The following is a 26528-nucleotide window of genomic DNA, read 5'->3' on the forward strand; positions in this document are numbered from 1 at the left end:
ATTATGTTAGGCCTACTACGCCTGTCTGCGGTCCCTCCTTCCACTAGGCCTCCACTGACCTGTCTACTGCTGCCCGTGTACCCCTGGAACCAATGTTAAAGTGCCTACAGCCCTAATTTATTATGTTAGGCCTTCGAAGCCTGTCTGCGGTCCCTCCTTCCACTAGGCCTCCACTGACCTGTCTACTGCTGCTCGTGTACCCCTGGAACCAATTTTAAAGTGCCTACAGCCCAATTTTATTATGTAAGGCCTTCGAAGCCTGTCTGCGGTCCCTCCTTCCACTAGGCCTCCACTGACCTGTCTACTGCTGCCCATGTACCCCTGGAACCAATGTTAAAGTGCCTACAGCCCTAATTTTTTATGTTAGGCCTTCGAAGCCTGTCTGCGGTCCCTCCTTCCACTAGGCCTCCACTGACCTGTCTACTGCTGCCCTTGTTCCCCTGGAACCAATTTTAAAGTGCCTACAGCCTAATTTCATTATGTTAGACCTTCAAAGCCTGTCTGCGGTCCCTCCTTCCACTAAGCCTCCACTGACCTGTCTACTGCTGCCCGTGTACCCCTGGAACCAATGTTCAAGTGCCTACAGCCCAATTTTATTATGTTAGGCCTTCGAAGCCTGTCTGCGGTCCCTCCTTCCACTAGGCCTCCACTAACCTGTCTACTGCTGCCCGTGTACCCCTGGAACCAATTCTAAAGTGCCTACAGCCATATTTTATTATGTTAGGCCTACTACGCCTGTTTGCGGTTCCTCCTTCCACTAGTCCTCCAGTGACCTGTCTACTGCTGTCCGTGTACCCCTGGAACCAATTTTAAAGTGCCTACAGCCATATATTATTATGTTAGGCCTACTACGCCTGTCTGCGGGCCCTCCTTCCACTAGGCCTCCACTGACCTGTCTACTGCTGCCCGTGTTCCCCTGGAACCAATTTTAAAGTGCCTACAGCCCAATTTTATTATGTTAGGCCTTCGAAGCCTGTCTGCGGTCCCTCCATCCAATAGTTCTCCACTGACCAGACCAATGCTGGACGTGCACCCCTGGAACCCAGCTGAAAGTGCATGGAGCCTCCTTTTTTTCTTTGTTTTATATTTAGAAAGCCCAGATGAACTACGCTGTACCACGGTTCAAGCTACCCAGTCGACATTTCTTTTGCGAGAAAAGCCATCCCAGCCCTCCACCGGCATGAAAAAGTCTGCATTGTCATAGCACTCAAACAGTAGAAAGATGCACCTGACAAGAGACGCATGGACCAGTAGGCATGTCCACAAAAAGTTACGTGTCCATTACGGCGCACTGGGTTAATGTGTTGGATGCATGGTCCACAGGGGACAGCCTACAAAGTCTGTCTGCAGTCCTTAATTCAAATTGCCCTCCGCTGACCACACCACTGCTGCACGTGTACCCCTGGAACCAATTTTAAAGTGCCTACAACCTAATTTTGTTATGTTAGGCCTACTACGCCTGTCTGCGGTCCCTCCTTCCAATACTCGTCCACTGACCACACCACTGCTGCCCATGGACCCCTGGAACATATTTTTAATTGCATAGAGCATCCTTTTTTTAATAGTATGCGTACAAAGTCTGTCTGCAGTCCACTATTGAAATTGTCCTCCACTGACCAGAGCAATGCTGCCTGTGTACCCCTGTAACCTTTTTTAAACTGCAGTGAGCCACATTTTTGATTTAAGGCCTACTACCTGTGTCTGTCTGCGCCACTCAATACAGCTGTCATCCTTTGAAAAAAGCAGAGCGTCAATAGTCTTGTTTTCAGCCTCTAGGAATTTGAAAACTGCATTGGGGCTACTACTTTGGTAGGGCCTACTAACGGTGTCTGCCGCTCCAAGGTGTGCCCCAGGTTTCCTCTCCATTGCTTGGGTCTTCCGACTCTCGTTTAGTAGTTGTTGAAAACTACACTGCATTAGGCCTACAAATTGGGTATGGGGTGTAGAGAGAGACGGTGTGTTACACTCCAAGGTGTTCCCCAGGTTTCCTCTCCATTGCTTCCGTCTTCCGACTCTCGTTTAGTAGTTGTTGAAAACTACACTGCATTCGGCCTACAAGTTGGGTCTGGGGTGTAGAGACGGTGTCTTCCACTCCAAGGTGTTCCCCAGGTTTCCTCTCCATTGCTTCGATCTTCTGGTTCTCGTTTAGTCGTTGTTGAAAACAACACTGCATTAGGCCTACTAGTTGGGTTGGGGCCTTCTATCTGTGTCTGCCGCTCCTTGCTATTCTCCTCCAGTGAACAAAGCTGTGCCGCCGGCTTACTACTGTTGCCAATTTTGAACTGCATTTAGAATACTTACTGATTTGGGCCTACTCTCTGTGTCAGCCTCTCATTCCAGTTGTCCTCCACTGAACAAAACAATGCCCCCTGGTTAGTCCTGTTACCAATTTTTAACTGCATGTAGCCCACTTTATTCTTTGGGCCCATATCTGTTTCCCCCTCATCCTGCCCATTGCCCAGCCAGTGATAGATGAGTCTGCTGGTACATTGACCCATAATGCAACATTCCCCGTGCACGCTACACTGCAAGATTGTGACCCTGCTGAAAGTGAGGTCCCCCTTCCCGCATATCATACCACCTTACACGGGGACAAAGAGGAAGGTGCAGATGAAGGTGCAGGTTCCTTCATCTGGTGGGGGGAGGAATACTCGTTGCTGGCGACGTCACTGGCACAGGGCCCCTCATAGTACGCAAAAGTGTTGCTGCCGGTGGGAGGCGCCCCCACCGTGCAAACACACCGCTGTACTTTGAGGGGCCCTGTGCCAGTGCCAATGCCAACGAGTGGGCCCCCCCTGCTTGCTCAGGATCACAGCACTTGCAAAGTTGAAATACTTACCTCTCCCTGCTCCACTGCCGTGACGTGGTCCAGATTTACTGGGCACACTAATTACTTGAACCAGCCCTACCCCCCACAACTTTAGCCAAATGACCCCCAATTTCAAATGCCTTCCAATTATTATAAGCTAAATTACGATTGACAAGCTTCAGTAACAAGAATGGATGTTTTTGCCATTAAAATTGGCAGTGTAGGTGTTTTCCTGACCTCCACTCACTGCCGACTATGCTCCCCCATTGACTTGCATTGGGTTTCGTGTTTCGGTCGATCCCCGACTTTTCGCGATAATCGGCCGATTCCACTCGACTCGACTTTTGAGATAGTCGGGTTTCGCGAAACACGGCTCGACTCTAAAAAGGTCAAGGACGCTCAACTCTAGTGAGGACACAATTCTTGACAGAGGAGGAAAGAAGGTTGTGGTCGAGAGCAGGAGAGGGGAGTTAGTAAAGTCGTGCAGCGAGCCGGGATTGGAGAAAACCAGGTCCAGAGTATTCTCGTCCTCATGCGTAGGAGAATTAGTAAACTGTGAGAGTCTGAATGAAGAAGTTAGAGAAAGAAGATGAGAGGCAGATTGGGAGAGGGGATCATTGATGGGGATGTTAAAGTCTCCCATGATGAGGGCGGGGATGTCACAGGATAGAAAGTGAGTAAGCCAGGTGGCAAAGTGGTCTAGAAACTGGCAGGAGGAGCCTGGAGGGCGATAAACAACCGCCACTCACAAGAGAAGGGCTTAAAGAGTCTGACAGCGTGGACTTCAAAGGAAGAAAATGTGACGGAACCTGGGGAAGACCTGGAAAGCACATTGTGATGAAAGTAGCAAACCAACACCTCCACCCTGTCTATCAATCACAATATATCCCAAAAGTGAGTACACCTATCATATTTTTGCAAATATTTTATGATATCCTTTCATGGGACATACTAAAGATGTGACACTCTGATACAATGTAAAGTAGTCAGTGTACAGCTTGTATAACACTAAATTTCGTGTTCTCGCTAAATAAATGAACACACAGCCAATAATGTCTAAACTGTTGGCAACAAAAGTGAGTACATCCATAAGTGAAAATGGCCAAATTAGCCATTTTCCTTTTCTGTGTCATGTGACTCATTAGAGTTACAAGATCTCCGGTGTGAATGGAGAGTAGGTGAGTTACAAGATCTCAGGTGTGAATGGAGAGTAGGTATGTTAAATTTTATGTTATTGCTCTAACATTCTCTCATACTGGCCACTGGAAGTTCAACATGGCATCTCATGTCAAAGAACTCTGAGTATCTGAAAAAAAGAATTGTTGCTCTACAGAAAGATGGCCGAGGCTATGAGATTGCCAACACCCTGAAACTGAGCTGCCGAACGATGGTTAAGACCATACAGCAGTTTAAGAAGACAGGTTCCACTCAGAACAGACCTTGCCATGGATGACAAAATAAGTTGAGTGCACATACGTGCTCAGTGTCATATACAGAAGTTGTATTTTCAAAAGAAATGTTTGAGTGCTACTAGCATTGCTGCAGAGGTTAAACGGGTGGGAGGTCAGCCTGTTAGTGCTCAGAACATACACCGCACACTGCACCAAATTGGCCTGCATGGCTCTCGTCACAGAAGGAAGCCTCTTCTAAAGATGATGCACAAGAAAGCTTGCAAACAGTTTACTGAAGACAAACAGACTAAGGACATGGATTACTTGAACCATGTCCTGTGGTCTGATGAGACCAAAATAAATTGATTTGGTTTTCAATGGTGTCAGACGTGTGTGGCGGCAACCAGATAAGAAATAAAAAGACACATGTGTCTTGCCTACAGTCAAGCATGGTGGTGGGAGTGTCATAGTTTGAGGCTGCATGAGTGCTGATGGCTGTGGGGAGCTACAGTTCATTGAGGTAAGAGAGTTAAGGCATGGCATGAAAATAATGGTGGCCACACAAAATATTGACACTTTGGGCACAATATGGCCATTTTCACTTAGGTGTGTATTAACTTTTGTTGCCAGCAGCTATGACATTAAAGGGGTTGTCCACAACTAGGACAACCCCTTATTAAACTAAATGTTTGGCCTCGATAAAATAATAAAGCCTATACTCACCTCCCGTGTTGGCTCCGTTCTAGCGGTGTCAGCACTCATGGTCCCGAATCTGTATTGGGGTGGAATGACACGTGATGACCGGAGCCCAATCGTGCTGGCATCACTGTCTCCACCTTTAGACAAACTGAACATGAAGAGGAAGTCCAGGATGAGGTGCAGCCCTGGCTTCCTCTTAATGTTCAGTTTGTACAAAGTTGGAACCAGTGATGCCCGCGCTGATTGGGTGCTGGCATCATGTGTCACAACACCGCATCACAGCCCTGGGGAGAGTGAGTGCCGACACCACGGCAACGGCACTAGCGCAGGAGGTGAGTATGGGCTTTAATATTTTATCAGGGCCAAACATTTAGTTTAAAAAGAGGTTGTCCAATATTAGACAACCCCTTTAATGGCTGTGTATTGAGTTACTTAGAGGGCATTTCCAATGTACACTTGTTTTACAAGCTGTACACTGACTACGTTCTATCAATGTGTCATATTTACAGAAATGCGAGGGGTGTACTCACTTTTGTGATATGCTGTATATATGTTATACATTTCTGTTATCTATATCTTTATGTAATTTTGTCAACTAACTTTTAAGTTTACATAGAGTTTTAAAATATGTAAAAGTTGGTACTAAAAACGCATTGCATACGGATTGCATACACACATCATATGATCTACGCTCACATATTCAGTATTTAACAGTATTTTACATCAGTGTTTGCTCCGCTAGTGATTTTGGCTTACAATCAGAGGAAAAGTATAATAGAAACACGTCACCACTTCTGGATTTTTCAAACATTCCTGGTTTTGAGAGCAAAAAAGGGGAGAAGCCAGCGTAGCCTAAGGTTAAGACGCAATACATAAAGTGCAAATGCACATATTAATTTCTAACTGTATTTTCAAAATGAGACATTTAGCAAACAATTGATCAATTCTTTGAGCCACCCCGCCTCTTCACGGCAATCTCATATTGGGGCAGTCCTACACTACGTTTTTTATATTCGCTGTGCCATAAAGGCCTCCTAAATGAACTAAATGCAAGACCACATTAAAAACATGCTGTACCTGGAGCATATACTGAGTCACCCCCATGGCGCCAGAGTAGGCAACTCCTGGTTTTGACTTACAAATACTGATGTAAAATACTGACTAAATACCGGACATGTGAACATGGCCATAATTACACACTCAAATGACAAAAGGTAAACCATACATGTTCAATTCAGCCAACTTTTCTGGATGAGAATGGGACCAATTTTATTATACGCTGGTGTGAGCGTACCCTTAGTAAAATAAGTTATATAGATAAATTCTGTAGCTGCCTGGAAGCTGTCCATAAGCTGGCAGGCTGCTGCTGACAGATCTAGATCTTGTTATTTAACTATTTTTTATCTTAGGTATGGCATTTGTGAATATAAAGGTAGCTACCATTGATATAACTACACGCGTTGTAGAACAGTCATCACAGGTGCTTTTAGGTACAAACATACAATATTGCAAATGTTGTGGAGAGACCCGATACAGATTTTGTTTTGGAGCCTTGAAGCTTTAAAGGGACTCTGTCACCTGAATTTGGCGGGACTGGTTTTGGGTCATATGGGCGGAGTTTTCGGGTGTTTGATTCACCCTTTCCTTACCCGCTGGCTGCATGCTGGCTGCAATATTGGATTAAGGTTCATTCTCTGTCCTCCATAGTACACGCCTGCGCAAGGCAAGATTGCCTTGTGCAGGCGTGTACTATGGAGGACAGAGAATGAACTTCAATCCAATATTGCAGCCAGCATGCAGCCAGCGGGTAAGGAAAGGGTGAATCAAACACCCGAAAACTCCGCCCATATGACCCAAAACCAGTCCCGCCAAATTCAGGTGACAGGTTCCCTTTAAGTTACGGACCGGTATATGTTTGCTCATAAACACATTAATACCTTATCCTTTTAAGGGAATCTATCTTTGGGATTTTGCCACCTAATCTGAGAGCAGCAGTCAGTTGTATCACTCCTCTGATATTCTTCCTAGAAATGTTTTACTAAAGGAATGAAAACACCTAGTTGTCAATTTATTCATAAATCTTTAGGAAGATTAACAGAGGAATGGCACAATGTCAATTTACAGTAAAATTAAAATGCTCTATAATTCCCATTTAATTTAGAATACAAGTAGTAACTAAAACAGATAAGTCCGGGCTTCTTTAACCCCTTTCTGACCTCGAACGGGATAGTACATCCGAGGTCAGAGCCCCTGCTTTGATGTGTTCTCAGGCGGTGAGTCCGCATCAAAGCCGGGACATGTCAGCTGTTTTGAACAGCTGACATGTGCCCTCAATAGCGGCGGGTGGAATCGCAATTCAACCATCGCTATTAACTAGTTAAATGCCGTGGACGTGTTGGGGCAAAGAATTCCAGAGAATGGGGGATATTCTGGAAAAGTTTTGGAGGCGGTTGGATGAGGAGCAAATAAGTGTGGAGGAGAGAAGGAGGTCTTGGGAGGACCGGAGATTACGTGAGGGAAGATATTCGGGAGATTAGGTCAGAGATATATGGAAGAGACAGGTTATGGATGGCTTTGTATGTCAATATTAGTGATTTGAACTGGATATGCTGAGGGAATGGGAGCCAGTGAAGATATTTGCAGAGGGGAAGCGGAGGAGTAGCAAGGAGAGAGATGAATTAGTTGGGCAGCAGAGTTAAGGATGGACTGGAGAGGTGCAAGGATGTTACCAGGGAGGCCACAGAAAAGGATGTTGCAGTAGCCAAGGCGGGAGATGATGAGGGCGTGCACAAGCATTTTAGTAGATTGACGGTTGAAGAAAGGATGGAGTCTGGAGATATTTTTGAGCTGGAGGTGACAGGAGGTGGACAGAGCTTGGATGTGCGGTTTGAAGGAGAGGGCAGAGTCAAAGGTTGCTCCAAGGCAGCGGACTTCCGGTACAGGGAAAACCATGATGTCGTTAATTGTGATAGATAGGTCAGGTAAGGAAGATTTATGGGATGGAGGAAAGATGATGAGTTCAGATTTGTCCACATTGAGTTTGAGGAAGCGAGAGGAGAAGAAGGAGGATATGACTGATAAACACTCCGGGATTCTGGACAGCAGAGCGGTGATGTCTGGGCCAGAGAGGTAGATCTGATTGTCATCAGCATAAAGATGGTACTTGAAACCATGAGACTTTATGACTATGAGTTGTCCCAGGCCAAGTGTATAGGGGTTAGGAAGGGGTTAATGAGTATAGTTGCAGAATAATGATTTATTATGAGCTGATAATATTAAATAGAAAAAATACCAATAACAAGTCTTCCAAACCAGCTTCTATTTAAATGTTTTTTGTGGTTTTTTTAACTATATGTATTCAGCATTATGAAATGACTATCTTGATTTCCTTCTTTTGTGTTCTTTTTAGTGGTCAACCTATTCCACGGGTTACTTACACAGAGGATGAAAAGAAGACTTGGGGAACAGTGTTTAAAGAGCTGAAGACACTGTACCCCACACATGCTTGCTATGAACATAACCATGTGTTTCCTCTACTGGAAAAATATTGTGGATACAATGAAAATAATATTCCCCAGCTAGAAGATGTCTCTAATTTTCTTCAAAGTATGTACTAGTATGTCTCAATTATTGTAAAACTGTTAGGTGAAATCTGAGCTAAATGACATGCACCTAGTGTAAGGGAAGGAGTTTGCATTTGATACACAGACCCCAATTCATCAATACTGGCAATTTTTTACATCAATCTTGATGAGAAGGCATGTTAGAAGTAAGATGCTTCTGAGTCATTAAGAGATGCATATCTGAAAAGTGGCATGTACCTTGCCACAAATCTTACTCCAGTCTTAGACTAGAGTAAGATTTGTGGCAGAAGGCATATCACACCTTGTAGTGAATTTGACTAGCAGTGGTTGGTACGCTCTGTCCTGCTCCAACTTTGCATATTTTATTGGAGCTTGCACTCTATTTGTTGCCTTTAAAGGTGTATGGATGACCATCCTTATATTTTTTTCTGGCTTTGCACCATGTGCAGAGCTTTTATGAGTGTAGGCGTACCACAACTACACTTTGTTCACAATATTTGAATGAGGCATTACAGTTGATGCCTTCAAAGTTGTATGGATGACCAATTTTGTAATTTTTGTAATGTGTGCAGAGCTTTTTAATTGTAGGAGTACCAGAACTATACCGTGTTAACAATATTTGAATGAGGCTCTCCAGTTGGTGCCTTAAAGGTTGTAAGGATGACCCTGCTTGTAATTTTTGGCAGACTTTGCACTTAGTGCATAGCCTTTATGATTCTAAGAGTACCACTACATGACAATTTGAACATAATGTGTTTGAGGCCCTCTTTTATTTCTAATACAGGGTGTATCTGAGTGCCCCTTCCATCCATTTTTTTGCAGTTCTTGCTTCCTTCATAAATTACACTGACATTTTCAATTTTTTATTAAAAAAGAGTAAAAACTTAATAAAAATTAATACAAAATTTAATTTTGGTTTACTTAATTACTTTTTTTAAACCCTTTTTAAATGTTGCCTTACTGTATATACAAGTCATTACACAGGAAAAAAAAATTATAACTTTTTTTCCGGTAAACCAAAATTTCTCGTCGATTTAGAATGTTTTATTGTCACTCCTTAAAGTGGAGTAAAAGTGTAACACCATTGTTCTCAGCAGCGATCAGGGAGTCAGATATGCTTCCAGGGGTCTACCCCATGCTCTTCTCTTTCTATTCAGCACTTTTTGCATCCATTTCAACATTTTCACTACCTCACCCCCAGATCTTCTTGTAGGGTCTGCTGGAAAAATGCTTGGATTTCCCATTGGCTCCCATTATACACAGTCAGTGAAGAATACCCTCATACCCTGTGACTCATTGCTGTCTCTGCACTCTGGCTACATAGATAATAGTAGATTTCTGTTCTGAACACTGATCTGGACTTTCTGTAGCTGCACACTTTCTACTTGTGCCCAACTATTCCACAATAGTTCTTATGTCCTTCACAATCTATCTATCAACTAACTAATAGGAACTAGCTTCCTGTACAAAATGGCCCATTAACTGCTCCCCACCTGGGTCGGCACTAGCTGTTAACTCTGTCAAAGCCGAACAACTGCAGCAGAGCACATTACACATATCAGATCATGATTAAAACAGTAAATCCACACAATAACATTACAGAAGTCTTCAGAGATGGTGTTTGGACAACTTCTCCACCTTTACAATACAATACGTATTGATGGTGCAAATCTTTTTACAGCATGTGGTCCAGTGGACCTTTCAGTAATCTGTGGTCATCGGAAGGCAGCCCTGTGTATCGCCTCTTACCTGCCAGCATCTATCTTTGTTTAGCCGGCCAGGCACAATATCACATGCGTGTCATGCCATATTGATGACATCATGCCAGGCTGGCTAATCTAAAGAGGAGCCCAAGATACCATCAGGTGAGAGAGAGTTCTCAAGGCTCCCTGTAGCAACAGCAGATTACCGAAGTGGCCACTGGACTGGGTCCTGCAAAATGGCTCGTGCCATCTGTAATTAGTAGGAATTATATTCTAGACTCATAGTTCTTTACATGCAGCCAGACTCTCATGTTTTACGTTTTGCATTTAATATGAAATAGTCAAGTCCAAGTTACATAGCCATTTGCTTCTGTATCTTCCATAAAGCTTGCACCGGTTTCCGTTTACGTCCTGTCGCTGGTTTGTTGTCATCGCGAGATTTCCTGGCTGGTTTGGCATTCAGAGTATTTCACTCAACTCAGTATATTCGTCATTCGTCAAAACCCATGTATACCCCGGAGCCGTGAGTATTTTTCCTTCAGTCTTCTAGTATTGAAGCTGTTACAGTAAACTGCAATGTGAACAGTTATGATATTTTTTCTCTGAAATAGTTTATATAAGTAACTGTAAGTTTACAAGTTGTTGAGTTGTAATTTCCTGTTTTATCTTCCGTTATTAAACTTGAAGGAAATTTTGTGGGCTTTTTTGTCTTTTTCTACAGCGATGTTTGCCATGAACTTTTAGGACATGCACCACTCTTTGCTGATCCAAGTTTTGCCCAATTTTCACAAGTAAGAATTACATATTAATATATGCAGGAAATATATACGGTATAGCTTTGTATCTTGTTAGCCAGTAGATAGATAAATATTAAGATTTGAGAGTCCATTTTTTCATTTAGCCATTCAAAGGTATCAACCACTGAGGATTCTCAAACCTTTTTTATTTTTTAATATTGATATATCATATATATGATATATATATATATATATATATATATATATATATATATATATATATATATATATATAAATAAAGAGTTATGTCATTCAGAATAACATTTTTTTAAATCTGCTTTCAGGAGATTGGATTGGCATCTCTTGGGGCACCAGATGAATTCATTGAAATGTTGGCTACGGTAAAAGCCTTTATTATATCTTTTATTAGCATTTGGAATATCCTTTTCAGCCCTTTTAAATCTATATTTGTCATACCCCCCTTCCTTCTCAGTACAAACCCCGCAGAATAACATAAGGTGCCCACACTTTGGAACAAATCAGATGAATGTGCCAATTTCATTGGTACTAGCTGACTACCTTATGATATCAGAAGAATGAAAATCGGGCATGTTTAAATTTAAAACCTGATACTTCTGTTTTCAGGAAAGATAAGTCACCACCAGAGGTAACGGTCAGCAGCTTACTCCGCTATTTCCATTGAAATCACATGCTTACTTACAGTGTAGCCAAACTTTCATAATATGTTTGAAATCCTGTAGCCCCTTAAATGCCCTACAGATTAGTGATAGTCTGGCTCCTAAGACCCCACCAATCGCTTAAACCACTGTAGGGCACAGCTCCTGCATGGGCTTCCACATTGGCGCAGTGAGCCTTAGTTTTTCTATTTCACCAGTACAAAACTGTTCATGTTTAGCTCAGTGATTCTACACAATGGCTTGTGCTATCAGTGCGGTCGTCAGAACCTGAACCATCTTGATTCTACAAAGCATTTAAGGGACTCTAAAATATATGTAAAAACTTTTTATAATAATCATAATAATAATAATTTTATTTATATAGGGCCAACATATTCGGCAGCGCTTTACAAATTATAGAAGGGACTTGTACAGACAATAGGCATAACAGAAATCACAGTTCACAATAGATACCAAGAGGAATGAGGGCCCTGCTCACAAGCTTACAAACTATGAGGAAAAAGGGAGACACGAGAGGTGGATGGTAACAATTGCTTTAGTTAATCGGACCAGCCATAGTGTAAGGCTCAGGTGTTCATGTAAAGCTGCATGAACCAGTTAACTGCCTAAGTATGTAGCAGTACAGACACAGAGGGCTATTAACTGCATAAAGTGTATGAGAACATGATATGAGGAACCTGATTATGTTTTTGTTTTTTTTTGAATGGGCCACACAGGGATAGTTAGGTTAATGCGTTGAGGTAGTAGGCCAATCTGAACAAATTAGTTTTTCGGGCACGCTTAAAACTGTGGGGATTGGGGATTAATCGTATTAACCTAGGTAGTGCATTCCAAAGAATCGGCGCAGCACGGGTAAAGTCTTGGAGACAGGAGTGGGAGGTTCTGATTATTGAGGATGCTAACCTGAGGTCATTAGCGGAGCGGAGGGCATGGGTAAGCTGGTAGACTGAGACCAGAGAGGAGATGTAGGGTGGTGCTGAGCCATGGAGTGCTTTGTGGATGAGGGTAGTAGTTTTGTACTGGATTCTTGAGTGGATGGGTAGCCAGTGTAATGACTGGCACAAGGTAGAGGCATCGGTGTAACAGTTGGTGAGGAATATGATCCTGGCTGCAGCATTCAGGACAGATTGGAGAGGGGACAGTTTGGTAAGAGGGAGGCCGATTAGTATAAACATTTAGCTACACTTTAATTGAATTGAGGGGGCAGGAGGGGCCAGGTGTTTGTAAAGGTTGGGGGGAATAGCTTTCAGCCAAACTAGCATTAGGTCTACAGCTATTGAAAGTGGAGACAAAGGTATTAAATGACCACATCACGTGAGTATAATACAAACGTGATCACAAAGTTACGTGTGTAAGGGCTAGCGGAACGCACCAAATAGTAAGACTGATAATGTACGGTGCGTTCGTAGCCCGGGGTCCACCGTGCAGAGATGGAACCTGCTGCTGAGTAATGACGGACTACATGGCGGTACTCATAAGTATACTCGCGTGGGTTAAACTTCACCCAACGTCAAGGAAGCGATCCTGTTGCGTCACAGGATCGTGGTACCGCACATAGAAGGCGAGCAAGCAGTCAGCGAACTTAACCCCAACTAGGATTGAAGTCCGATTAGACCACTTGCTGACACAACACCGCAACAGGGTGTGTTAGGCAACTCTTATAATTAGAGCACCGAAGTGCGAACTGTGCCATGCTGGCAGGCACCACTAAGCACCCAGACGTGGGTCAGGAAGCGCACTACTGGCGCGTGGCGCCGCACTGGCGGTCACAGCAATAGACGCTGATACGTGTGTGACACGTTGAGTGATTTGTCGGGCGCTAGATAGCAGCCATACTCCATATGCGAACAGTCATACAATAGAGTAGGGGTATTTAATGAACGACTTGCACTCACAACAAACACACGTATTCAATTGTACACTAGCGCATGGCCGTGCGGTCATGCGCAGTTTATATAATTGCAGGACAGGAAGTGGCCACAGAAACTTTGCCCTTCCAGGGCCTGCCAAGAGGACCAATGGAATGCGCTGCAGAGCCAGAGCACATGACCCTCGATCTCCAATGGGAGATCTTGCTCTGGGCATGCTCAGTGTGCGCAAACAAGGACTTAGTCCCAGGGAAGTCCGCTCGCCGCTGACCAGCACTGACTTTAATGGCAGGAGCTGAAGAAGCAGCAGTAACTCTCTGTACAGAGTGAGAGCGAGCAAGACACTGGGAGCGACGTCCCTGCTGAGCAGACTCCACTGCGGCTGGAGGAGAATGGGAGACCGCAGCGGAGACGGATCGAGATTCCCCCTGTGCAGCAGAGGAAACTCGACTCCTAACAACGTGTTGGTCTGACTTGTACTCAGCCTAGTCGTAACGACAACATGCAAAGAAAGGGGGGCTGTGGATACCACAGGAAGAACGACAATAGCAAAAAAAGAAATATAACAAATAAATCTTTATTGATACAAAAAAGACATGCATAATAAAATATGGACCATAACTGAGGACAACGTGCCTAGATAATGCGAAAACACAGGAGGACCACTGCCTGTGCAGAAAGAACGTGCAGCTGGGGAACTGGCTATCTTTGACAGTAGTGCAAATACAAGAATGTAAAGTAAAACCAAGAGGAAGCCAACAAGGGTATTCACTCTAAATAGTGTCCATGTATCAACAGGCAGGACCCCAACACATAAGTGTGCAAGATACGGCCCTAACGGTAATAATCTAATCAGTAAGTGCACTAAACGGAGCCAACATCTTATGCCTATAAACTAATGGGGGGTAATGCCATATAAAAAAGGACCTAGTCGGCAAGTGGCAATAAGTACTAACCACAAAACCGCAACCTTCAGGTGCTCAAAGAGGTCTCATAGTGTTGAAATAACCCCTGCTACTGCAGGGTAAATTACCTGTTGGTGCCGCTGATACTGCTCTGCCAGGACCCAAGGCTGCACGTCCGCCCGACGCGCGTTTCGGAGGGGAACTCCTTCGTTAGGGGGCGCGGGCCCCTGACGAAGGAGTTCCCCTCCGAAAAGCGCGTCGGGCGGACGTGCAGCCTTGGGTCCTGGCAGAGCAGTATCAGCGGCACCAACAGGTAATTTACCCTGCAGTAGCAGGGGTTATTTCAACACTATGAGACCTCTTTGAGCACCTGAAGGTTGCGGTTTTGTGGTTAGCTTTTGAAAGTGTATGGGTAAATTAGAGAAAGCTAATGGAAAGACAAAAACAGGGCAAGATGGAAACTCTGCAATTCATGTTATCACCTTACTGGGACATCTGTAAATGTTTATGCCCATACAAGTAAGAGGAATCTGTCAGCAGGGTTTTGCTATGTAGTCTGAGACCAACATAAAAATACAGCAAGAAAGTCTGATTCAAGGGATCTATTTAGGGGAAAATATGTGTAAGTGGGTTAAGAGCTGGCTCAGGGATAGGAAACAAAGGGTGGCTATTAATGGAGCACACTCGGACTGGGTCGCGGTTAGCAGTGGGGTACCACAGGGGTGAGTATTGGGCCCTCTTCTGTTTAACATATTTATTAATGACCTTGTAGGGGGCATTAAGAGCAGAATTTCTATATTTGCAGATGACACTAAACTCTGCAGGGTAATCAATACAGACAATTTTATATTACAGGATGATTTATGCAAACTAGAAGCTTGGGCTGATAAATGGCAAATGAGCTTTAATGGGGATAAATGTAAGGTCATGCACTTGGGTAGAAGTAATAAGATGTATAATTATGTGCTTAATTCTAAAACTCTGGGCAAAACTGTCAATGAAAAAGACCTAGGTGTATGGGTGGATGACAAACTCATATTCAGTGGCCAGTGTCAGGCAGCTGCTACAAAGGCAAATAAAATAATGAGATGCATTAAAAGAGGCATAGATGCTCATGAGGAGAACATAATTTTACCTCTATACAAGTCACTAGTTCGACCACACTTAGAATACTGTGCACAGTTCTGGTCTCCGATGTATAAGAAAGACATAGCTGAACTGGAGCGGGTGCAGAGAAGAGCGACCAAGGTTATTAGAGGACTGTGGGGTCTGCAATACCAAGATAGGTTATTACACTTGGGGCTATTTGGTTTGGAAAAACAAAGACTAAGGGGTGATCTTATTTTAATGTATAAATATATGAAGGGACAGTACGAAGACCTTTTTGATGATCTTTTTAATCATAGACCTGAGACAGGGACAAGGGGGCATCCTCTACGTCTGGAGGAAAGAAGGTTTAGGCATAATAACAGACGCGGGTTCTTTACTGTAAGAGCAGTGTGACTATGGAACTCTCTGCCGTATGATATTAGGTTAGGCTTTGGGTTGAACTAGATGGACTTAAAGTCTTTCTTCAACCTTAATAACGATCACTTCCTAGACTGCTCGATTTTGTTTTGACAATATCCTTATTTTATCTCTTGTAGATGTAGCCGAAGTCATAATACTAAACTGTGTGTAATCCCACCCACACCACTGATTGACAGCTTCCTGTGTACACTGTATTGCCAGCATGCTGCCAATCAGTGGTGGGGGCGGGGTTAAACAGATCAGCCAGGCTGCTGTGCACATAAGACCTAGTCAGCAGTGTTCATCTCCTGCTGATAAAACCTTGATTGTATTAAAACTATAACAAACAGCCCAGTACATTACACATCCTTGACATCAGGTGCACTTGCCCTTTATTATGCTGCTTTCATAGCAAAAATCTGCTGACAGATTCCATTTAAAAAGTTGGGACTCTCTGTAAGTCTCTTGAGCGTTTTGCCTCTTCTGTATGGGTGATGACTTCTATTAACAGTACAACCTCTTCAACAACCCTCATTGCCTGTTAGCAGTTATTTTTGAGTGTCTACCAATGTAACATTTTCCTAGAGTTTGTACATTCCTTCTCTTCTTTTGTGGATTTAGAGTTACCGACTTAAGTTTTTTTTTATCTGGACGGTTAGACCTAAAACCATGAACAGCCAACATTTTTTTATTGGCATATCTGTAATTATAATTAATCAATAAAATGTTAAGTAATATAGTGTGTATTTACAGCCCATAATTCTGATATGAATACATTAGCTCTACTCACTGTGAGTTGTAAATACCGTAGCTAAAAATTACAGTCATAACAATCTTTAGAAGCTTCTCCAAATTTTTATAAAATCACAAATGCGTCAAATTTTTTCGTGGACGGGAAAAAAAAGTGGGCAGGAATTTCTGGATGTTTGGGTATATAACTTTACTCACACACTCAACACAAAAACTAAGGGATAAATAGTATTGAGAATGTGTATGTCTAAAATATAGAAATGAATAAAAAGCTGGAAGGAAAGTAAAAGCGCAATAGGGTCTTATCTGGGTATTCAGAGATACCTCTTATCAGATTTTACTCACCAGATAGAGCCCAAACACAGCCTCATAGAAATATTAGCTGCTGCAGATCCACCGGTCTCCTCGTGACCAGCCAAAGTAAAAAAAAAATGGGATAAAAAGGTGGATTAACTCCGCGCTGCTTGAAAGTCCAAATGGATATTCAGATGAAAAAGTGGCTTTATTCAACACGTTTCGGAGTACTATGACTCCTTCATCACGAAACCGCAAGAGTACAGTACAGACCTGTTACTATGTTACTATGTTACCTAAAGTTTGGGCACACCTTCTCATTTAAAGATTTTTCTGTATTTTCATGACTACGAAAATTGTAAATTCACACTGAAGGCATCAAAACTATGAATTAACACATGTGGAATTATATACTTAACAAAAAAGTGTGAAACAAGTGAAATTATGTCTTATATTCTAGGTTCTTCAAAGTAGCCACCTTTTGCTTTGATTACTGCTTTGCACACTCTTGGTATTCTCTTGATGAGCTTCAAGAGGTAGTCGCCGGAAATGGTCTTCCAACAATCTTGAAGGAGTTACCAGAGATGCTAGCACTTGTTGACCCTTTTGCCTTCACTCTGCGGTCCAGCTAACCCCAAACCATCTCGATTGGGTTCAGGTCTGGTGACTGTGGAGGCCAAGTCATCTGGCATAGCACCCCATCACTCTCCTTCTTGGTCAAATAGCCCTTACACAGCCTGGAGGTGTGTTTTGGGTCATTGTCCTGTTGAAAAATAAATGATGGTCCAACTAAATCCAAACAGGATGGAATAGCATGCCGCTGCAAGATGCTATGGTAGCCATGCTGGTTCAGTATGCCTTCAATTTTGAATAAATCCCCAACAGTGTCACCAGCAAAGCACCCCCACACCATCACACCTCCTCCAGACTTCATGGTGGGAACCAGCCAGGTTCTTTGTAGCGCTTGATGGTTTTTGCAACTGTACTTGGGGACACTTTCAAAGTTTTCCCAATTTTTCGGACTGACTGACCTTCATTTCTTAAAGTAATGATGGCCACTCGTTTTTCTTTACTTAGAATGTTTATTATGGCAAGAAAAAAGCAGCTAACAGTCTATTCAGTAGGACTATCAGCTGTGTATCCACCAGACTTCTGCTCAACACAACTGATGGTCCCAACCCCATTTCTAAGGCAAGAAATCCCACTTATTAAACCTGACAGGGCACACCTGTGAAGTGAAAACCATTCCCGGTGACTACCTCTTGAAGCTCATCAAGAGAAAGCCAAGAGTGTGCAAAGCAGTCATCAAAGCAAAAGGTGGCTACTTTGAAGAACCTAGAATATAAGACATAATTTCAGTTGTTTCACACTTTTTTGTTAAGTATATAATTCCACATTTGTTAATTCATAGTTTTGATGCCTTCAGTGTGAATTTACAATTTTCATAGTCATGAAATTACAGAAAAATCTTTAAATGAGAAGGTGTGTCCAAACTTTTGGTCTGTACTGTATATCAAATATATATATATATTATCATATACTTTTGTGGTTTCCTGATGGAGTCAATAGTACTCTGAAACGCATTGAATAAAGCCACTTTTCAATCTGAATATCCATTTGGGCTTATATCTTTCAGCAGCACAGAGTTAATCCACCTTTTTATCCCTTTTTTACTCTAAAATATAGAAATGGGACTGATGTAAGTGACATTTCTACAATATGACTGTGTAAAGATTAATATACATGACTATTCTACTGCACATGTACAACACTGCAGTCTGTTCTGGCGCTATATTACAGATATGCAACAGACAGGAACTTACAGTTACTATAATGTCAGGATTGGAGAAGTTTTTAGTATCTTGTCACTTCAGCTGTAACGTAATGAAATACTTTATCGTCTCTTTTTAATCACAAGGTATACTGGTTTACTGCAGAATTTGGACTTTGCAAACAAGATGATAAAATAAAGGCTTATGGAGCAGGGCTGCTTTCATCATTTGGAGAATTGCAGGTTTGAAAAAGTTTTGTTATATTTTATGATTTATCATTGTAATTTTTCCAAATATTCACAGTTAATATATTCATTGTCAGTTCCAGAAATCTGTATTTCACCACGTGTCCCAGTCATTACAGTACACATGCATTTGTTCATTTATTTTGTTTATGATTTTTGCAGTATTGTTTGACAGAGAAACCTGAACTGAAGCCCTTTGAACCCGAGAAGACAGCTCTGCAGAAATACCCAATAACTGAGTTTCAGCCTATTTACTTTATTGCTGAAAGTTTTGAAGATGCAAAGGAAAAAGTGAGGTGAGACTCATCACAAGATTTCACTTGCAGTATATTAGGATTTGTTTCATCCTTTTGCTGCAATGACATTTTGTCACACTTTTAACAAATATAAATAAAACCTTAATTATTTAATGTAAGTACGGTAAATATCCAATATATTGAGAAAATGTTATCAGTACCTGTATATTTCATTCATAGTCATCTTGTATAATTTTGAAAACATGAATAAAACTATGGATGTTTATTGTTAAATCTTTAACCTAAGCAGATGATGAGAACTGCAGAGTGTCCTTATCAATAAAGTACCAGGGAAGTTCATTAAAGATTTCCCCTGACCCACTTCCTGTCAATCAAGGGCAATGAAACGTGGCACAGCTATTAGTCCTTCCCTGCATAGGTGCCACCTAGGGACAAACACTTCTCCCATCTCTTTGACAATATGTAAACACCTCGCAGGTGCCACCTAGGGACAAATACTTCTCCCATCTCTTTGACAATATGTAAACACCTCGCTTGTAAAAGTCAACAGGTTGCCCCAAACGCCACGTTGTGACTTCAGAAATCAGAGTCTCATCATCTGGAAAATGCTTGTCCATCAAAAATAACTTAATTGTTGGAAAGAGGTGGAAGTCTGATGGTGTGAGGTTGGGTGAATAAGGGGGACGCGGTAGAATTTCAAAGCCACGGGACCATTCTTCCATTTGGGCAACATGTGAGTTGTGAACTGGTGCATTGTCTTGGAGAAGGTACCTTTGGTGAGCATGACATGTCTCTTGGTTTTGATGGCCTCACGCAATTTCCGCAGCAGTGAAGCATAGTATGCCCCAGTGATCATGGTACCCTTTGCTAGGAAATCCATCAATACTACTCCATGCTGGTCCCAAAATACTGTGAGCATGACCTTGCCTGCTGAGGGTTGTGCATGTGCCTTCTTTGAAGGTGGTGAGTCGTGATGCTTCCATTTCATTAACTGCACTTTAGTCTCAGGATCATAGTGATGGACCCAACTTTCATCCTTTGTGATCAGTCTGTTGGAAAAGTCCTCCTGGTTTCCATGGCACATTATGAATAGAGCCTGAGAGAATTCAACTCGTTCCTGCTTCTGAAAAGGTGTGAGCAACCAGACAACCCAGCGAGTGGATACCTTCTTCATGTTGCAATGCAGCGGTGTCCTCTGCAATGAGAGTTGTGAACTGGTGCATTGTCTTGGAGAAGGTACCTTTGGTGAGCATGACATGTCTCTTGGTTTTGATGGCCTCACGCAATTTCCGCAGCAGTGAAGCATAGTATGCCCCAGTGATCATGGTACCCTTTGCTAGGAAATCCATCAATACTACTCCATGCTGGTCCCAAAATACTGTGAGCATGACCTTGCCTGCTGAGGGTTGTGCACGTGCCTTCTTTGGAGGTGGTGAGTCGTGATGCTTCCATTTCATTAACTGCACTTTAGTCTCAGGATCATAGTGATGGACCCAACTTTCATCCTTTGTGATCAGTCTGTTGGAAAAGTCCTCCTGGTTTCCATGGCACATTATGAATAGAGCCTGAGAGAATTCAACTCGTTCCTGCTTCTGAAAAGGTGTGAGCAACCAGACAACCCAGCGAGTGGATACCTTCTTCATGTTGCAATGCAGCGGTGTCCTCTGCAATGAGAAAGCAGTGACCCAGCAAAAGTTCAAAATAAAATCTTGTTTAATGTACAGCATACTCACAACCAGAAAGTAAAACGGATTCTGACCTAAATCCTATTGAACATCTTTGGAAAGAGCTGAAACATGCCATCTGGAAAAGGCAACCTTCAAACACGAGACAACTGGAGCAGTTTGTTCTTGAGGAGTGGGCCAAAATACCTGTAGAGACGTGCAGAAGTCTCATTGACAGTTACAGGAATCATTTGATTGCAGTGATTGCCTCAAAAGGTTGTGAAAAAAATTATTAAGTTAAGGGTAGCATCATTTCTGTCCAGGCCTATTTCATTAGTTTTATTTTTTTTTTAAATTCCGTGGAAGCATGGTGGGAAAGCAATATCTGATTTCATTTGTTCATTTTCATAGATCTTTTATTAATTATTACTTTTGTCAGATTCAAGTTATTTCTGTGACCATTGTGGGTTTTTCTGTCAATAAAAGAGGGGTACCAACAATTTTGACCACGTGTGTAGCCAGAATTGCGGATTGTCTAAAGGACCATAGTCCTTAATTAGGGATGCTCCTAATACAATACAACCAGTGAATAGAGAAGATGGGGAGCTTAACACCTAGGTGTGAGATGTATGGATATGGACTGGAAGAAATCATATGTCTGTTTATCATAAAATACAACATTTTATTAAAATCATATAAACAAAACAGGTTAAATTGCAAACATATCCAGATAAAGACAACTATTGTAAAACAGGCGGGCAATCATACAACTATGTGGCAATAGTAGAGGCAATGATGTGATATCCAAAGGGTAAGTGCTAAAACATAAATCGAATTTCACAAAATGTGAATTAGTATCACAATGGCTCAAACCCCCTATGGAGAAAAAAGGGGGGAAGTGGAGAGTAAATATGCCACCAATCAAATGGTCATTGAGTGTAAGTACATCCAAAAGAAGAAATAGAAGGGTGCATTATGGATGAAATGCATTAAGAAATATAAATCACAGACCCCATTCAATTTTCGTCAACCTGACCCCTGACACACCCGGTAGTCTCTGTCACTGCATATATGTAATCGTGAGTGGCAGCAGCGCCGGGTGCATTAATTAAATAACACAACGACCAATATACTGTAGATGGCATCAAATAAAGTGGATAAATAAAGATCATCCTATGCATGTATAATCAAGTGCCTGTGTGCCACGCCGAGGGCCCCTGAACGAGCTTTGTTGAGCCGTATAATTTGCAGGATGAGTTGACATTTCTATTGGTACCATTTCAGACAACATAAATTATTTTGATAGCTTTGCTTTTTTTATGTTTTTTTTGGGTGGCAAAGTGAACAAAAAATAGAAAATATTTTTTTTTTAACACCATTCGCCAATGCAGAAAAAGTGATCAGGCAACTTGATTCTTCTGGTCATTACAATGGCAGTGATACCACTTTTAGGGTAAGTTCACACAGGGTGTTTTTGCAGCTTTTTTATGCTAATTTTCAGCTGCTTTTTACAGTACCAGCAAAGCCTATGAGATTTCAGAAATGTCATGCACACACATTGGGTTTTTGTGTGATCAGTATTTTGTGCTTTGCAGCGTTTTTTTTACATAGGGCGTGTCACTTCTTTCAGCATTTTTTCAGCGTTTTTTTCACCCATTGACTTGAATGGATGGTGAAAAAACACTGCAAATACGCAAAGCTGACTTTTCTTGTTGCGTATTTGCTGCAGAAAAGTCAAGGAGAGCCGGATGTGACGTCACACTCGGCTCTGCTACATCTTGATATAGGCCCCCCCCAGCCTAAAAATAGCAGCCTGCAGCTGCCCAGAAAAGGCACATCTATTATCATATTATTCTGGCGCTGTGCCCAGATCTTCCCACTTGCCCTGTAGCGGTGGCAAGCTGGGTAATAAGGGATTAAGGTCACCTTGCTATTGTAAGGTGACATTAGGCCAGTTTAGTAATGGAGAGGCGTCAATAAGTCACCTATCCATTACTATTCTTGTAGCAGTTAAAGGGTAAATAATAAACACACACATGCAGAAAAGTCTTTTAATTATATAAAACAACACACAGTTTTGACTATCTTTTCATTTTTTTGCCATTCCAAAACCAAGCCATCGATCTTCTGTAATAAAAATAAAATAAAAAAGCAAAAGTATACTTCCTGATCCGTCGTAATCCAATATAACGAGTGTCCCACGCAGTATCTGGGGGAGATAAAGCTTACAACCGGGAGCGCTGCCAATGCGACCGCACCCGGCTGTCAGCAACTGGTGAATGAAGGAGACGGCGCAGGCTCAGTAACGAGCAGTGGCATCACCAAAACTGCGCTCCCTCACAGCCTGACCTGAGGTAACCTCTACACTGTGGGAAAATGCCAGGGAAGAGGTTCCCCCAGATAATGTATCTATTCTATTCTATTCTATCAATCTATCTATTCTATCAATCTATCTATTCATTTTATCTATTCATTCTATATATTCTATCTATTCATTCTATCTACAGGAAGTTGTTTTTTTTTCTCTGTGTGCACTCAACTTTATTGGCATGCACAAAAAGAAAAAAAAGCACCCAAAACGCGGCAAGAATGCAGCAAAAACATTGCAAAAACCGCACCAAAAACGCACCTAAACCTGTGTTTTTGGCGCAGCATCTTTCCTGCCAAGATGATCAGGTTTTGCTGCAGAAAAAAAAGCTCAGCAAAAACTCCCAGTGTGAACTTACCCTTATATAGGTTTTTGCGCTTGTGCTTCTAAAAACTATTTTTAGCAAACCTTAATTTGTTTCCATTATCATACTCTGATAGCTGTAACTGACAGCAGCATCAGAGGGGTCAAATGGCCACGGTCAGCGTTAGCACCTATTATAGTCATGATGTAACAACGAATGCATGTGTACAATTTATTCATAAATACAATATATATCAGGGGTGTCAAACTGCATTCCTCGAGGGCTGCAAACAGGTCATGTTTTCAGGATTTCCTTGTACTGCACAGGTGATAATTTAATCACCAACTCATTATTTGTGTAGGTGATTAAATTATCACCTGTGCAGTACAAGGAAATCCTGAAAACATGACCTGTTTGCAGCCCTCGAGGAATGCAGTTTGACACCCCTGATATATAGGAACTAGTTTTACAAAATGCATGCAAGTCAAATTGTTTGCATCTATAACCCATCTTATTTTGACATTTTGCAGAAAATTTGCTGCCACCATTCCTCGTCCATTTTCTGTGCGTTATAATCCGTACACACAAAGCATTGAAGTGTTAGATAATGTACAGCAGTTGAAGAATCTAGCTGATTGCATTAACAGTAAGTAATAATCATCTAATGTATTTAAGCACCAGATCAGATTTATCCGTGTATTTAGATTAGAAATTGGCAACTTTATTTGAGTGCAATTGAATTGTCAAATTTTACATAAATCCACATTCAAGAGAATACAGAATTTTTGCAATTCGCTCAACATTAATTCAGCAAAATGGCACTCTCTTGCTGACCAGTAGAGGGCCCTCAAAAGGTTTAAAAGAAAAAAACATACTTCGCTGCTCACTTCAGGCCCCTGCTGCTCCCTGTTTGTTTTTCCATCCTCTACGCTTCCATCACACGGCATCTCCAGCTTCATGTTCACCCTAGACTGGAGCTGCCTGTCAGTGAGCAGACCCCGGAGTTTACTGCACGGACCTGAAAGCCTTAGCCCAGAGTGAACACTAAAGGTACCTTCACACTGAACGATATCGCTAGCGATCCGTGACGTTGCAGCGTCCTGGCTAGCGTTATCGTTGAGTTTGACAGGCAGCAGCGATCAGGATCCTGCTGTGCCATCGTTGGTCGAAGCAGAAAGTCCAGAACTTTATTTCGTCGCTGGACTCCCGCAGACATCGCTGAATCGGCGTGTGTGACGCCGATTCAGCGATGTCTTCACTGGTAACCAGGGTAAACATCGGGTTACTAAGCACAGGGCCGCGCTTAGTAACCCGATATTTACCCTGGTTACCAGCGTAAACGTAAAAAAAACCCACTACATACTTACATTCCGGTGTCTGTCCCCCAGCGCTGTGCTTCTCTGCACTGTGTAAGCACCGGCCGGAAAGCAGAGCACAGTGGTGACATCAGCTTTCCGGCTGGTGCTCACAGTCAGTGCAGAGAAGCACAGCGCCGGTGGACAGACACCGGAATGCAAGTATGTAGTGTTTGTTTTTTTTTACGTTTACACTGGTAACCAGGGTAAACATCGGGTTACTAAGCGCGGCCCTGCGCTTAGTAACCCGATGTTTACCCTGGTTACCAGGGGACTTCGGGATCGTTGGTCGCTGGAGAGCTGTCTGTGTGACAGGTCCCCAGCGACCACACAGCGACGCTGCAGCAATCGGGATCGTTGTCGGTATCGCTGCAGCATCGCTAAATGTGACGGTACCTTAAGTCAGAGATGCCGTACTATGGACGGGACAGTTGGCAGAGACCCTATCTAGAGCATAGTATGGAACATTCAATTTGGTGAGAATAACCTCACTGCTAATAGTATTTCTCGGGGAAAATGTGTGAAATTTAGCATATTAGAATTTTGTCAGATATGTTAATGTGACGCCCAAGAGACCGGGGTACCCAGCACCGGACCAATGGGGTCTGTCTGTTGAGGGGGGTGTCACGGGTGGCTTGACCCGGTGCTGTGGCCTCAGGCAATGCACAGTGTAAAGGGTATCGTGAGGGAACAGGCACTTACTTGATCAGCAGCAGGTTCTCCCAGCGGTGATGATCCCAATCCTGGATAGATGGCTATTGTCCAAATGAAAGACTGAGGCACTGAAACGTTTAACCAGTTTACTTTAACAAAAAAGGATTTACAACCAGTCCTGTCACCGGAGTCTGTATGGGAACTCTGAGTTACTTTGACCCTGCTGGGGTCTTCGCCTCTTATTGTACGCAATATCTGTGTGGCCCTGCTGCTGTATGTGAACTGGCTGCCGGCCCAATCTGTCCCCTCCGGGTCCTGGTTCGACGGGCAACCCGAGTCCTTTTATCGGCTTACCCCCTCCAGGAGTACCGCTGAACTCTGTGTCTGTTGCTGCGTCCGACCCTAGTGAAGCTGATATCACCTCACGTTTTTTCCGGTTGCTGTATTATATGTAATGAATACAGCCACGGATCCGGTATCCGTCTTTGCGCCTGTTCTGGGTAGTGATTAATGCTACCCGGTTCTCACAATGTCCTTTTTCTCTATCCCTCTTCTCCTCAGGCCGGTGATTTAGGCCTGGTAACAGTCACAGGGCTGTTAGAGATTCAACTGTATGACCTCTCACTTTCAGCTCCTTAGCCCAACTGCCAGTTCTTCTCTCAGACCAGAATGGATCAAGGGGAGTCTCTGGAGCTCCCCCTTCTGGCCGGAGGTGGTAGTGCAGTCTTGCTATTTTAGTATTTGCATTTACTGTCAGTAACTATTTTTGTGGCAAATACCCCTAGGGGTGCCACATTCCCCCTTAGTTAAGAACAGTACTCCGGGACTGTGGGACAATAACATTTTGAAATAACAATTAATATGTACAGAGTCTTAAAAATGAAAAGTTACAAAAACCACTCGAGGAAACAAAAATATAGTTCTGTACAAAGTCACTTCAAATAGCGTCCATTAATACAGTT

The 26528-nt window shown here is 42.7% G+C and overlaps 1 protein-coding gene across 1 annotated transcript in view; it reads left to right on the plus strand.

Annotated features, from left to right (window-relative positions):
- PAH (phenylalanine hydroxylase) overlaps positions 1–26528 on the plus strand; it is a 189514-nt gene that overhangs the window by 153710 nt on the left and 9276 nt on the right. Inside the window, exons 6-12 of the mRNA XM_069764263.1 lie at positions 8309–8505; positions 10574–10709; positions 10908–10977; positions 11268–11324; positions 18866–18961; positions 19127–19260; positions 24088–24203. Of these exons, the coding sequence (XP_069620364.1) occupies positions 8309–8505; positions 10574–10709; positions 10908–10977; positions 11268–11324; positions 18866–18961; positions 19127–19260; positions 24088–24203 (806 nt within the window). The remainder of the gene's footprint in view (positions 1–8308; positions 8506–10573; positions 10710–10907; positions 10978–11267; positions 11325–18865; positions 18962–19126; positions 19261–24087; positions 24204–26528) is intronic.

This window comes from Ranitomeya imitator, chromosome 4 (genome assembly GCF_032444005.1).
Source record: "Ranitomeya imitator isolate aRanImi1 chromosome 4, aRanImi1.pri, whole genome shotgun sequence".
Taxonomy (NCBI): domain Eukaryota; kingdom Metazoa; phylum Chordata; class Amphibia; order Anura; family Dendrobatidae; genus Ranitomeya; species Ranitomeya imitator.